This window comes from Plodia interpunctella, chromosome 5 (assembly GCF_027563975.2).
Source record: "Plodia interpunctella isolate USDA-ARS_2022_Savannah chromosome 5, ilPloInte3.2, whole genome shotgun sequence".
Taxonomy (NCBI): Eukaryota; Metazoa; Arthropoda; class Insecta; order Lepidoptera; family Pyralidae; genus Plodia; species Plodia interpunctella.
Genome location: NC_071298.1, coordinates 10,665,528 through 10,681,048, shown reverse-complemented (window position 1 = coordinate 10,681,048; position 15,521 = coordinate 10,665,528). Strand labels below are relative to the sequence as shown.

Below are 15,521 nucleotides of genomic sequence, written 5' to 3'. Positions count from 1 at the left end.
TCGCGCAATATAGGTATTATTTGAGACGTCCCCGATACAATTATTGACGTGCCGAATACCATTTAATAATATTCATTGCACTTAGTATGCAAAATGAATCAGAAATGTAACTAGATTTTTTTTTAAAGGTGCATTATATGCGCCTCTTCACGTTTGGCCCAAGATAGGGTTGCCAAAAATATGGCGTGAATAAAAAATGGACAAAATACAACAAGCCTATATTTTGTACGTGATTTCCTACAATACACTTTCTCCATAGAAGACATAGATGTATTCCAAAAATAGCTACACACTGGTCGAACACCGTTTCGAATACCCATTCCGACACGACAACACAACATTCTGAAAATATTCTAAATAGTTCTGTTGGGAAGCGGTGACCTGTTGGAATGTGTACGTATGATAATACTTAAACTAAATCATTTAGGTTTTGCATCTGATATGTGTACATTGTACCTTTTGTAGCGTCGGCTGAAAAGGATAAGGTTCAAAAGTAAGACTTTGCAGCTGACCCTGCATATGGTGTGAGAAGATACAGCGAAATGTTGGTGGCGAAATGGTATTTTACTGTCAAAACTTTACAGTGTGGGCGTTCGCGGAACAGCTTTAGACTGGTTTAAATCTTACCTATATAATCGGAAGCAAAGTGTACCAATAGAACATCTAAATAACAACACTGAAATAGAAACTGTAAGATCTCAAGAAGAAATCTTAACTTGCTCTATACCCCAAGGAAGTGTTTTGGGATGCGTCTTGTTCCTTATATATATTAATGACCTCCCAAAATTGATTAAAAAGAATGACATAGTTCTACCAGTACTTTTCGCAGACGATATTTCAATACTTATAAAATGTGACAACTCTAAGGAAGCAAATGAATTATTACATGACACAATACAAACTGTGACTACTTGGCTCCAAAATCATAATCTCAATATAAACTACACTAAAACAAAAATTATACAATTTAGACCCTATACAAAATAACCTTTAAAAATTAATTTGAACATAAATAACCAGGAAATAGAATGCGTTGACACATTCAAATTACTTGGCATAATCATTGATACTCACCTAAATTGGAAAGCCCATATAGAGTTAGTGAAGTCAAAACTATCTAGTTTTACTTACGCTCTGTATGAGCTGGTCCAGAGCACTAGCACAGAGGCAGCGTTATCCGCGTATTACGCATATGCATACTCTCAACTTAAATATGGGATAATGCTTTGGGGAAATAGTACGGACGTAGGAGACCTATTTTTGTTACAAAAGAAATGTGTCAGAATTATAGCTCAAATAGATAATACTAAATCGTGTAGACCTTATTTCAAAAAATTTAAGATACTAACTTTGCCATCTATATACATATACGACATCTGCATGTTTACTCATCAAAATCTAAGCTCTTTTATGAAAGTAAAGGACACACATAAAATTAACACCAGACATAAAGACAGACTTTATTTGCCTATAGCTAGAATAAGGATGCTAAAAACTAGTCCGCACTATATGGCAATCAGAATATATAATAAATTACCGGCATTTATTAAAAACGAAAATAATTTAAAAAAGTTCTCAAATGCCTTAAAATCCTTTCTGCTATCAAAAAATTATTACTAAGTAAAGGAATACCTTGACATGTAATGGAATTGTAATTGTTATTTAAAGTATTTAATATGTATTCATAAATAATCTAAGTGTCTAATATATGTATTTGAATATGAATTAATTAAATCATTTTTTTTTTTATAAATTTTTATCTATTAATCAATTATTTTAACATTGTTTTATATAAAATATACTACTGTAATGACTACATTTGCAATACTCGCTGAGTTGCTATGATAAGAACAAAATTGTACATAACACCTGTATTGTAATTATGACTCATAGTTGGCAAATAAATGTTTGAATCTTTGAATCTTTGAAAATGTATTTTTTTTTTAATTTTAAATTCGTTCTTTTTTATTAGTGGCCTACTCTAATTTGTTTTCACAGAAAGCAAGCCTATACTGATGCAAATAAGTTTTTTGTAATAGTCTTGGTTTAATTTCTCTGTGGCCTGCTCTAATGTGAGCCTTGGTAGAGGCAACCCTATGTATTGGAAACATGTTTGTCATTCTGAGTGACTGCGCTAACGGTCCTCATGCTAATGCTCGTCCAAAAATACCATTACACGCTCCAATAGTGTGAGAAAGTCTAGTTCCAGATAGTAACAAGTATTTTTTTTTAAATGTCATTTTTGTCGTCTGAGAGATCTAAAACAACCCATGTCCGTGCTGTAAACAGTTGACAAGTTCCCTCGTTTGGAGCCGTTCCGGACTGCACCATCAGGTCATGCTTGTCATAATAATGCATTGTCACGGAAACTGAAGCGACGTGGGAAATTTCAACTCTATAGGTCAACTGGAAGTAGGAGAAATCTAACTTGCAAGATTTGATTACAGACAGACGGGACAGGTGAAACTAAATAAAAGCTTGTAAATAATAAAACGTATAGTATTACGTCCTAAACCCTAACGGGGTAGACAGAGCACAGAATTGTCTGTTGTTAATTGCTCCCTAAATAATAGTGTATACGACGGATGGCTCACCAGATCGAATAAAATCAGAAACATCCGTATCACATTTGTTGTATGTTTTTTTTAGTTTGCTGTTATAGCGGCAACAGAAATACATCGTCTACAAACAGACAGACGGACAGCGAAGTCTACAAAGCTCTAATAAAGAAAGAACAATTTAGTCACAAGGTTTTTTTGTTCTGCCAATAGATAATGATACGTCGGCTGAGTTAGTTTAAGATGTACTGAAGTATCTCCGGCCTTAATTTAGCAATCTTGTCAAAGATAGATGTCAAAGGTTAACAAGACCTGGGGTCACAATCATAACTAGATACAATGATCGACCATGACATGTACCTACTATAAAGTGATGTATTTTTAGCCACTCACCACGTGAATAGGCGCCATCTTGGTGTTAAGGTGCTCGGTAACAATTGTTTTTCTTATGACATCTTTATGTTTCTCATCAGATGTCGTTCAAATCTTATTGGAGCGTACGATTAAAATACTGTACTCACCAAGTACATGTCGCCAACGATGACCAATAAACTTAAACTGGACGAGTATTAATCAAATGATATAGATTTCTCCTCAGCAGTGGTTGTTCCGAAATGCTTGTAGTTTGCAGCTTTGGTAAATATTACTTGTTTTAGGATATGGCGTGAAAAGTGCCGTGTGAAGGTCTAATTTGTAAATAAATGATTTTGAGGAAAATACATTAAAAATAACTATTTTAATGTGCATAAACAAAATGACACATACATGTTCTTAAAATTCCTGCGTCGTGATTCAAGCGGCTTAGGTTATTACCCATTCACTTAGGTACCCTAAGATCCAAGGAAAGATCCATTGTAAATAAAACAGTTATGAAAGGAAATAAAAACGAATGAATGAATTGGTAATGAAACCGCCTGGACTCCTGGCAGGGCGCTGAAGCGCTGGCTAGATAATGTCGTCAAGGATGATATACGTGCCAATAATCTAACAACTACGGATGCCAAAGACCGTGCAAACTGGAGACGAAAAAGTAGGAAAGCGGACCCTGGGCTCCGACGCTCAACATCTGAGGAAGGAACCAGGAACGCGGTTAAATGAGAGAGAGAGAGAGAGAGAGACTTATAAAATACTAGCTGCGCCCCGGGGCTTCGCTCCGTGGGAATTTCGAGATAAAAAGTACTTTATGTATTATTCTACCCGTATACTTATTATATTCTACCCGTATACCAAATTTCATAACAATCCATCAAGTAGATTTTGCGTGAAAGAGTAACAAACATACACACACACACACACATAAGAATAAAAGTTATTCAGGTTCCTTGGTCTTTGAGCATTACCCGCATGTCTTACAGCACCGATGTCCCCTGTGTCCCGTTACTCCGAATTGGCACGATGGCCGCTAATCTGGTTTGGACACTGTTGATGAAGACGCCCACTCCGTGGATTAGATGAAATTCTTTCTATAAGTTTATTACACCAGTCGAATATATGACGCCGGTTAAACTACCACCGAAGTCGGACAGCCGAAGCGAATGAGTTTTTATAGCATCTTTATATAATATATGACATATTTTATTTACCGACTAAGAACCAGCTATGTACAGTCTGCCACAGAGAAATCTGACCCCCTAAGAGATGGTGTTCAAATGGCGGCGGGGCGGTCAGATTTCTCTGTGGCAGACTGTACGTCTGTTGTACAGTCAACAGCACTTCAATCAACCCAAATTCATTGCAAACTTAGAGCGCCATAGAGGTTCATGCGGGGTAACTCGATGTGCTTGTTCACTGTACACTTGATAGTGGCAATAGCAACCGATTAGAAAAATTAATTTGTATAAGACGTAAAGGTTCATTCACTCCATTAGCTTCTATGTATGTGCTAATATGAGGCGACAACAGCATTCCCAAATAGGGTTGACGTCAAACAGGTGGCTAGTCGTAAAATCACAGGCGAATCTTCAGAATTGCAAGTTATTTCTGACATCACATCCGTATGTAGTCGTTAAAATCAAGCGACTGATGCCAATATTTTCTGAATAAAAATCGATCGATTCCATAATTGTATTCACAATGCAGCATTCGTAATCTATAAAATGCGAATGCAACCATATCTAATCCCCAGGAAGGAAGTCCAACATGCATTGATAATAGTTTGTCATTGTTCACAATTTTAATTGAAATAATTATTTGTTACTTACAATGATTGATACTTAGAATCGCCTAATGTAACATAACCATGGAGCTTTCTTCTTCTTCTTCATAAAAACGTGTCGACTCGATTAAACTTGTGAAGACCACTACCAGGTCCTTCAAACATTGCAAATCGATACTATCTATATATCTATAATTCTATACTATTAACATAAAGAGGTAAGCGTTTGTGAGTTTATATGTTTGAGGCAGATAATCTCCGAAACTACCGAACCGATTTCAAAAATTCTTTCACCATTACAATGGTACATTATCCTAGATTGCTATAGGCATTTCATCTTAAAATTCCCACGGGAGCGAAGCCCCGGGCAACAACTAGTTTTATTAAATATATTTTTATTCTGATGCTTTCCTTGATTATTTTGATTCAGGAAGAATGAATCAAGGAAATCATAAGAAAATAAAACAAGGGATTAAATGTGATAATGATATATTTATTGTTCCGAAAATAAACCCGGCAAGAAACCTAGGTCCTTCAACAAAAATGTAATGTTAACCACTGAACCAAAACGGAGAAAATACGATGCTCTAATGCTTTAATAATATTTATCCAAATACGGTAAGTAATAAAACGTAACGTGCCACACACTTCCTGTGGTTTTGCGGCTTAACAGAGCCAAAGGGTTTCCGTTTACCGTACTAAGTATAGATAACTGGTATGGGCGATAAAACCAACCTAAATTTATATAATAATCTGTCGCTGGTCAGATCTGAAGAAAAAAATTAAAAGTAAGTACTTTTGTTTTGAGAGTCCCACGTTCTAATTTAACATAGATATTATTTTGTGAACAACTTAAAACATATTTTTCTTACTTACGTATTATGTACAAGTATTTACGTCATAGCAAACATGGAATTTTGCTAATTTCCATTTATATACAACAGTTATTTATACCACACATAGAAAGTAGCTACATGATTTGAAATCAGTGATTAATAACAATCCTATTGACATTATAAAGCGGTGGTGGTGTAATGGTTAAGACGCCCGCCTGTGGATCGAAAGATCCCAGGTTCGAATCCTACTCGTGCCACATGAGTTTGTATACCAAATTGACTCATGTATAGTAAGTTTTCATAGACCACCACTTGCTTCCGGTGAAGGAAAACATCGTGAGGAAACCTGCACACTGGTTGATTATTATTAATTTGTGTGTGAAATGGAGAAGGCAATGGCAAACCATTCCATTAATAATGCCAAGAAAGTTGTTGAGTGTGTTTCATTTCCACGTAATGGCCACGACCCTCAGCCATGAGGAATACGATTATGAAGAAAAAGAATATTATAAATCCTAAAGTTTGTGAGGATGTATGTGTGTATGTTTATTACTCTCACAGAAATAACACATGGGGTACTTTTTATCCCGAAATTCCTCGCAGCAATGTATATTTAGTTAAGTAAGTACTTTAAAAAAATGTAGATTTTATTAACACGTTAATCAAATAATATGTTACCTACTTAGCTAATATTATCATCCGGATATGTGGCATATCGTACTTATCTAATTCGTATTTTGGTGAAATTACTTACGTAATAGTTGCTTATCGTCATCGCGAAGTTAGTATTAAGTAAAGTAGTGATTATTTTTGTCTAGAACAGCCACCAAATAAATAGCATCTGTCTATTATTCGTCTGTCTATTATGATATAAATGGTAGACTTTCTCCTAAAGGGTTCTCGGGTGTAAATCTACAGATATTCTATTAGATTCATTGCAGCGTGATTCATGCTCGACTGACTAATGAGCAGGGAGCTGGTAGCCGAATGGAGATCACACGGCTATGGCCGTGAACCGCAGATTGCGTTTGTTGTCATTGTTTTTCTTTATTGTTCTGTTTGCAGTGTACATTGTAACGATCTCGTTAATCTAATTGGCTATTTTTATTTCTGAGTATTTTTTGTAACTCGTACTTAAACAATCCTTACATTAGAAATGAATTGTACTGATTTCTGGGTCATATGATGGGTAATTAATGTTATTGTTGTATGTAATATGACAACAATTTAAATTTTAGGAATATTAATTAAACTTTAACCCAGATTCAGATCCAGTTCACGTCCTAATTACATTGTCCACGTGATGATGTGACAAATAGCAATATTTATTAGTACCTACACTCAAAATTGTGGCATGACAGAGACACAAATGGTTTATTATTTTATTAACATTTGTTTACAAAAGTAGTTAACATATAACAATATGTTATAATAAAAACGGGTGAAAACTAGGTACGTTACATCAGGCAAAAGTTTATTAAACGGAAAACTATTTATATGAATTGTTATAACTAAGTAACGTAACCAATTTTATGTGTAAATAGTAATATAATTAATAGTAATCAGATAAATTAGGTTAATTAAATACCGAAAATTATCAGAAAGATTGTAATAGACATGGTTGTCAAATCCCAATTCCCCGAGTACTGTCATAATATATAATACTTTAATTATTTATTGTTAATCTGTTTAATTTAGTAGTAGATTAATTGTAACAGTCCATTCGGTTCCAAGCTCCTTGGTAAGGGACAAATTTAATCAGGGCCATGGCAATGCATTTTCACAAGAAAATGCATTTGATTGTATGTTAATTGCTGCCGCGGGAACTGTGGCTGTATTTAATTAATTTGCTATTAAGTAAATAAATATGTATCGGAGGAAATTTTATTATTCATTTTATCCATACTAATTGATACGAATGTCTTGTAATATTCACCCAAATTTAACAGTATAAGTAGGTCATGTATTTCTTAAAAAAATATACTGTTCAGCACTGTTTAATAACTGGAAACAATAAAAAAACTTTCTCATTTAATTAATACTATGACACAAAATTGTGCAGTTTATTATGCAGTCAAACCTTATCCCTTTATATTGTAGTTTGCGATTCATTTTAATACTTCCTCTAAACTCATAAACCATTGACCGAATTCTAACGGGTTCAAACTGACCGCAGAGAGATAACTTATAGGTTGTAATGAGTGGTTGTTTACTTAAATATCTCGAACTTTACTCATTGTCGTCAGAATTACTCACGATAAACGATAACAATGACCAAATGTTTTGAGGCACATAGCTCCGTAAACATTCGCGTTATCTGTGCCAAGTATCTAGTAATCATAATTAGTCTTATTGCCTCTAATGACCTATTCCAACCGCGGACCGAACGCAAATTGTCCAATTCATAATAGAAAATCTAGAGAATCAAACATTATCTAACAACTTTGACATTTTACATCAGATGCCACACCTGCCGTTAGACACAAAAAAGTTAGAATACAATCCCCCTTCGTTACTTGTTGCATGCGTCCGTGTCCAGCCGATGATAGTCTGATGGCTCGGGCGTCCGATTGTTGCAATCAATAGTCGCTTAAGTAAATTAGATCACATGCAACGCGTAATGCCGTTCGTTAGTGTGCTTGTTACTTTAACGTTTTGAGATGCATAGCCGCTGGCAGCTGGCGAGCTCGCTACCAGATGACATGACGCCACGAATATAGGTACAAATAAGGTCGCTGCTCCGAAGCACAGACTTTGCGAGCGACTGCGTGTGGCGCGGCGGGGGCCTACGCCCCTAGCCCCTCTCGCCCGCTTTCAGCCCCGCGCAGGCCTGCGCCCCACTCGTCTTGCGCCTTGTTCGTCTCGCCAGCATTCCTCACTCGACGCGAGGGCGGAGCGCACGCCCGTACTTTAACGACCACGACTCGACGCGCCGCGCGCCGCGGCTAGCACAAGCGCCATGTTTGATGTGTTCGGCTCCGTCAAGGGGCTGCTCAAACTCGACAGTGTCTGCATCGACAATAATGTGTTCCGACTCCACTACAAAGCCACCGTGATCATCCTCATCGCGTTCTCCCTGCTCGTCACCTCGAGGCAATACATCGGCGACCCGATCGACTGCATCGTCGACGAAATTCCGCTGCCGGTTATGGACACTTACTGCTGGATCTACTCGACTTTCACAATACCGAAGCGACTGGTCGGCCGCGTCGGGAAAGACGTGGTGCAGGCCGGGGTCGCGTCGCACGTCGACGGCCAGGATGAAGTTAAGTACCACAAATACTACCAGTGGGTGTGTTTCGTGTTGTTCTTCCAAGCGATCCTGTTTTACGTGCCGCGTTACCTGTGGAAATCGTGGGAAGGTGGCAGGATTAAGATGTTAGTGTTGGATCTCAACTGCCCGGTGGTCGGCGAGGACAGTAAAGCAGACCGCAAGAAGTTACTAGTGGATTATTTCTACACCAACCTTCACACGCAGAACTTTTACGCGTTCCGGTTCTTCATCTGTGAGGTACTGAACTTTATCAACGTGGTTGGCCAAATCTTCTTTATGGACTTCTTCCTCGACGGTGAATTCTCCACCTACGGGGCTGACGTTGTGCGTTTCACAGAAATGGAACCAGAAGAGCGAGAGGACCCAATGGCCAGGGTGTTTCCAAAAGTGACTAAGTGTACATTCCACAAATACGGTCCTTCGGGAACCGTGCAGAACTTCGACGGACTGTGTGTGCTGCCGCTGAATATCGTAAACGAGAAGATATACGTGTTCCTGTGGTTCTGGTTCGTGATCCTTTCAATCCTGAGCGGAATTTCCCTGATCTACCGCATGGCCGTGGTGGCGGGACCGCGTGTGCGGCAGTACCTGTTGCGCGCGCGCAGCCGCCTTGCGCCCCAGGAGCAGGTGGAGAGCGTCGCCCGCATGCTGCAAATCGGCGACTGGTTCGTGCTATATCAACTAGGAAAGAACATCGACCCACTAATCTACAAGGAACTGATGGGCGAACTAGCTCAAAAGTTCGATAGAAAGGGCAGTGTGTAGTCATGTTATTAGTGAAAATACGGACGGTTGGTGAGAGGCGGACGATGCTTTGTTCTGCCGACAGACTTTGGCCGTCCTAGTGAGGTGTTACAAGCTTGTCCGGACCGGACCGGACGGCGGGGACCGGCACGACATTCCATTAGCTGCCGTCGCGGGGAACGACCTCCGACGGGACCCATTGTATTCCAGGCCCTCTTTGTTGTTCAACGCTGTTTACGATGAAATTCTTCCAGACGCAACTTTTGACTGACATTTTAGACGCCGTTTTGGCGCGGATGCATTTAGCGTAACGTTTTGGGCATGTTATAATAGTCGTAGTTGTTAGTAAGATCTCGTGCCTTCATTTTGTATTTTGTATTATTTGTGTGCGAGTGAGCTATGTTGAAGGACGTCTCTCGATTGTGATATGTAATTATTATTAAATAATCTAAATTAAGTGTTTATCGTGTACAAGAGGGATCGAGTGGACGGCTGTATTCCTAAGTTTAGATAGGTAGTTATCTATGTTTGTTATCGAATGTTATACTCGATACGATATTGTATAAAGCAATAACTATTAATTTTAAGAGACGATTTTCGAATTCGTTAGACAATATTGTATTTGTACTGAAGTGTGACGAAAGTTAAACTTTTTTATACGGTGAAATTAAGTCGATATTTTCTGAATATATTTACTGCCACATTTAATTTGGTTGTATTATTTTCTCTTCACCTAAACAAAGACGAATTTGTGCCAAGTAAACAGAAGATCAGATAAAATTTTGCTTTGTTCCGTAACAAGAATTGTGACACCACTAGCGCCATCTATCTTGTGTCAAAGTAAACAAACAAAATGGCGGCTGCGTTCCACGGTGCATGCATGCAGTGTCCCAAATATTTTGCAAATCAAAAGTTAAACAAAAAACAACTAAAAAGTTATTGTTTTTAATGATAACAGCAGTAGGTGAACTACATAAATATTTGCAGATTCTTGACTAGATATATATTTAACTACTTCATACGACCAAATCACTGCTGGTTATATCGTTACCACAGATTCGTCATTACTATTTTCCATAGGGAGAGAAAGTCATTAATTATAATACTTTTCTTATTTAATTCATTGATACAGATCTAAGTACTTACATTCAGTTTTATTGCTTTAACAAGAATATTTATTACCATTCATTGCCACCTAACGCCCTCTAGTGCCAATATTATGAACTGACAAAAATTTAATTTACAGTTTTGAAATTATAAAAAGCTGCTGTTGAAAAAAAACATTTATTTTCATTTAAAATAGGATTACGACTAACAAATTCTTGTGACTATTATAATGTAAAGACCTTTTGTTTGGCAAGGATGTCGCGTTCAAACAAGCGGGTTTCCGAGAAATGGTCTGTCTACCTGGCCATTTGTTTGGCGTATCCAGTTTGACCGGGGCACACAAAGACTTTCTACAGAACACGCCTTTTTGTTTTACAACTGAGTTTTTAAATTTCATTGATTTTCTTTTATCTAATCACGGATGCCGGTACTGTAATAGGTTTTGCAGAAATACAATAGGTAACACGGGGTAACTTGAAAAGCCATTTCTACACGAAATATTTGTATTTTTATTTCATTTCATTCTATATTTAATTGTTTTCTGGTGCAAAATAAAACTATTTTCCTTTTTGGTTGATATGAAAAAATATAACTACTTAATTTGGTAATTTTCTACTTATATTAAAAATCCAGACATAGGTATTTATTTAGATATTTTCATTGACGTGCCAAAATATATATATTAATAACAGTCATTAATAACCTTCAAATAAGAACCCATAACGAAATACATTTTAGATACAAAATAATTTTATTGTGGCTGACAACTCAAGTTCAAATAAAGATATCAAACACGTGTTTATCACCAAAGTGACAAGGTTCACACACAACTCAGTATCACTAAACATAAATGGGTGAAATAGGAAGTGATTTGCGATGTAAGTACTGACAGAATTACAAACCGTAACTACTACACTACATAATTAACTTGATAATAGGTACGACAACAATACGTCTAACTAGATGGTTGGTTTGGTAAGTAGATTTTTTAAAATTGTATATTAATGCGAATGTCTGATAGAATTAAACAAGCAGATATATGTGACAAGAGCACAAAAATATATGTGCCATTGGTGGAATAAAAGCCATCTATTGACTAATCGTTGCCGATAACCTCGTCAGCGTTAGCCTATGTATGAGCTTGACTATATCTATTCCAAATTTCATCAAACTCGGCCCAGCGGTTTGCCGTGAAAGCGTGACAGAAGATTTTTCATTATATAATACTAGCTGTTTAACCGTGGCTTCGCTCGCTGAAATGGCCTCGGGAACAGTTGTTTCTTTCGTATTAAAATGGGATTGGAATAATTGAAATAAAATATCCATAGCTCTTTAATAATACACACAACGCCATCTAGTGTTTCATTGCAAAGTTTATTTTATTAGCATTTAGCGCCACCTTCATTAGAATACAGGTTTTTCGCAAATCCCACTACCACACAATCCCGCCAATCGTTTTTTTCCATAATTAAAGTTACCCTATGTCCTTCTCCATACTCTTAATTATATAGTATATAGGTGTACGAAATTTCAAGAGGTTGAGTAGATAACGCGTGAAGAGTAACAAACAAACTTACTTTCGCATTTATAATATTAGTTGGGATTGGTATTAGTAAGGAAGTAAGGTTTAATTGATAAATCTATCCTATAAATTGTGTTTACATCATCAATGAGGCGTAAATTTGTCAGTTACTACGATTCCCAGTCAATGATGTACTAAATCGCTCTACGCCAGTGATAATGTGCCCCAAGGCCAGAGCGTCTCGGAAGTGAGGCAGGGCCAGTGGCGTAACTAGAGATCCATGATTCCTGGTGTAAAAAACTATCCGGTTCCAGATTCCGGAGTCCCTAATTAATAATTAAACAATTTATTCAGAAATTAGGCCTTGACAGGCACTTTTTCACGTCATATACTGAATTAATAATCTAATCTAAACTTAATCTGAAGGGGGTATTCCGTTTAACGCGCCATTTTTAATCGGGCCGATTCGAGGAATAAATTAAAATTTATCCATCCAAAAACACAACGAGCTCAGCTTGTTAGAATTACTAGTGACTGAAGCTATTTGTATTGAAGAATACAAATAAAAAAAAAATAATTCAATTTTTCGGACAAGAAAAAGTGCTATGAGTGACAATGACGAAGTCGCTAGGAGATGGACAATCGGTGCCCCTACGCTTAGATGCCCACACGACATCTAGTCCTTTGATAGCTACACCATTGATCGTAATCAGTGATTTTCGTAGTTGTTCGCCGATAAACAATACTCATTGACACAGTTTTTTGTTGTGTGATTACTGTTTTTTCCATTAATGACTCACTTATATTACTGTAACATAAATATAGGGAGTGTTACTTTAATTTACATGTACCTACCTATATTTAGTCTTTCTCCTGTAGATTTCTACTTTCCTTCTTTCTTCTCCCTCACACACACACTCTCTCTCTCTCTCATCTTGGCATTATAGGTTATATTCGGATCTGTGATGATTCAAAACCCAGACTATGTAATGGAATCTAAGGTAACTATAATTTAACCGACTGTCGAACTGATCTGTTGATGGAGCCGGAAGATATGAACTGGAACTTCAAGATGGAACATCTGTTCTAGCTGTGTTTGGACTTGTTAAAAAAGTCTTATAATGAACTTTGACCACGACTAGGTTTCATAGTCTGATGATGAAGCTGGAGTACTTTGGCTTTTACGTGCACTTAAAGTGTGTTTTTCTGTGCAGTGTTTTTTAAACTAGGTATGACATATATATGTATAACATTAATGGCAACATTACAAAATTTTCAGGCATATTTTTTGCCTCAAATGCAACTCGGAAAATGAGTGTGAGAGAGAGGGCCTCCTAAAATATTTATTTTTCGACGACCTCGGTGGCGCAGTGGTAAAGTTCTTGCCACTGAACCGAGAGGTCCCGGGTTCGATCCTCGGTCGGGTCATGATGGAAAATGATCTTTTTTTCTGATTGACCCGGGTCTTGGATGTTTATCTATATATGTATTGGTTATAAAATATAGTATCGTTGAGTTAGTATCCCATAACACAAGTCTCGAACTTACTTTGGGACTAGTTCAAACTGTGTGATTTGTACTAATATATTTATTTATTTATTTTATTTATGTGAGTAAAATTAACGTTAACGAAAATCTTTACAAATCCACAGAACAAACCTAACCTGCCTTCTCTAATCATTATCGCGTACCTACACGTTCATTTCAACAATCGTATAAACAAACTTTTGTATGTTTATGCAAGCGTCACGTAGCAACAACGCTTGCGTGGTGCATATTGCAAGTTGCCGGCTCAGCGGGTCACCAGGTGCGATGTGACACCTTATACTATGTGATAGGTTGGTCTGATTGAATCTTATTCCATTGTTGCTATCCCGAGAGTATTATGTATCTGTAACAAACACTTTCACGCAATGTTTTTAATTTTATAGACGGGAATCGAAAGCGGAATTGAAACTTTCCCATTTATTTATTACTTGCGGCTCGTCCCTGCTTCGCTCGGCTAAAACCATTGTAAGCAAACAAAATGTGTTCTTCACACAAAATATTGTATTTATTTTTTGTGAAGTAGCAATAACATTCGTATTGTTATGACGGATCATCGCAGCACATGTTTCGTGTGATAGCTACAATGACAGTCACACGTTCAGCAGTTTAGGAGATAAAAACAGATAATCAAACGGTTGATTACTGCGGCCCCGCTCTGACGACTGTCAGCTGTTACGATGGCACGGATAAAGATATGAATAGACATCAAATATCCCATGCAACCTAAAGTTGCTTTCGGTGAAGAAAGACATCGTGAGGAAACCTGTACACATGTAAACAAATGTTGCGTGTAGGTACTGTTAGATACCTAAAGGCGACTGAATTGAATAACATCTTACACCGTCTGTCGGTATGAAAGTTTTTAAAGTTTGCAACATCATCCTCTGATATTACTTCCATAAGGCGTAGTAAAACGCAAATTAGTAAGCATTTTTACACATTAACATTAAATTAACATTAATTAATTTAACACATTAACATTTATACAACAAGTTTTTATTGTCGTCAGAGACATCTTGTGGCATTTAACGCCTGACAAAGCATGTCCGTATTGTAAACCGTTGAGGAGTTCCCTCGTTATGGGCCAACCCTACTTGCACCATCAGGTCATGCTTATCATAACAATTCATTGTCATGGAAACTGAAACGACGTGGAAAATTCCAACTCTGTAGGACAACTGAAGAAATCCAACTTACAAGATTGAAGATGATCACAAACAGACAAGAACACCCGGACAGGTAAAATTGAATAAACGCTTGTAAAATCAACTTCCCGTAAAATTCGAATTCATGATCTTCGTGTAAATCATGACAGATTAATCTTTCTGTCATGATTTACACGAAGATCATGAATTATTTAAATAAGATCTGATCGAAAAAAAAAATTAGTAGTAAAGTAGGCACCGTTTAAATGCTTTGTTGGTACACCACCACATACACCAAACACCAGATTTTGTTTTGTCCATACTTTACACAATATCTTGTCTATTTTTTATTTCTTTATATGTCTATGCGACTGACTCAAATTAAGTCGTTAATTAACGTTAACGAGGCCAGTTTCAGGCAATCACAACACGACTGCTGCTCCTGGCAGGATGGACGTAAACAGATCTATGGTGTGGGATTACTGGAGCCAATGATTTCATTATATAACCGTTTTGGGAACGCGATATAAATCATGTCAGCTCATCGCCATTTGTTTGTACAATACAGTTCTAATTGTAACTCTGTCTTTTATCTTCGCGAGAACATGCGAAAATATGAACTCGCGAAGCGT

At 37.1% G+C, this 15,521-nt stretch overlaps 1 protein-coding gene across 1 annotated transcript; it reads left to right on the top strand.

Annotated features, from left to right (window-relative positions):
• The first annotated feature begins 8,408 nt into the window (after positions 1–8,408).
• Positions 8,409–10,275, top strand: Inx2 (Innexin 2). Its single transcript, XM_053745964.1, has one exon. The coding sequence runs from the start codon at positions 8,509–8,511 to the stop codon at positions 9,586–9,588; it is 1,080 nt and encodes a 359-aa protein (XP_053601939.1). The 5' UTR covers positions 8,409–8,508; the 3' UTR covers positions 9,589–10,275.
• Positions 10,276–15,521: the final 5,246 nt, after the last annotated feature.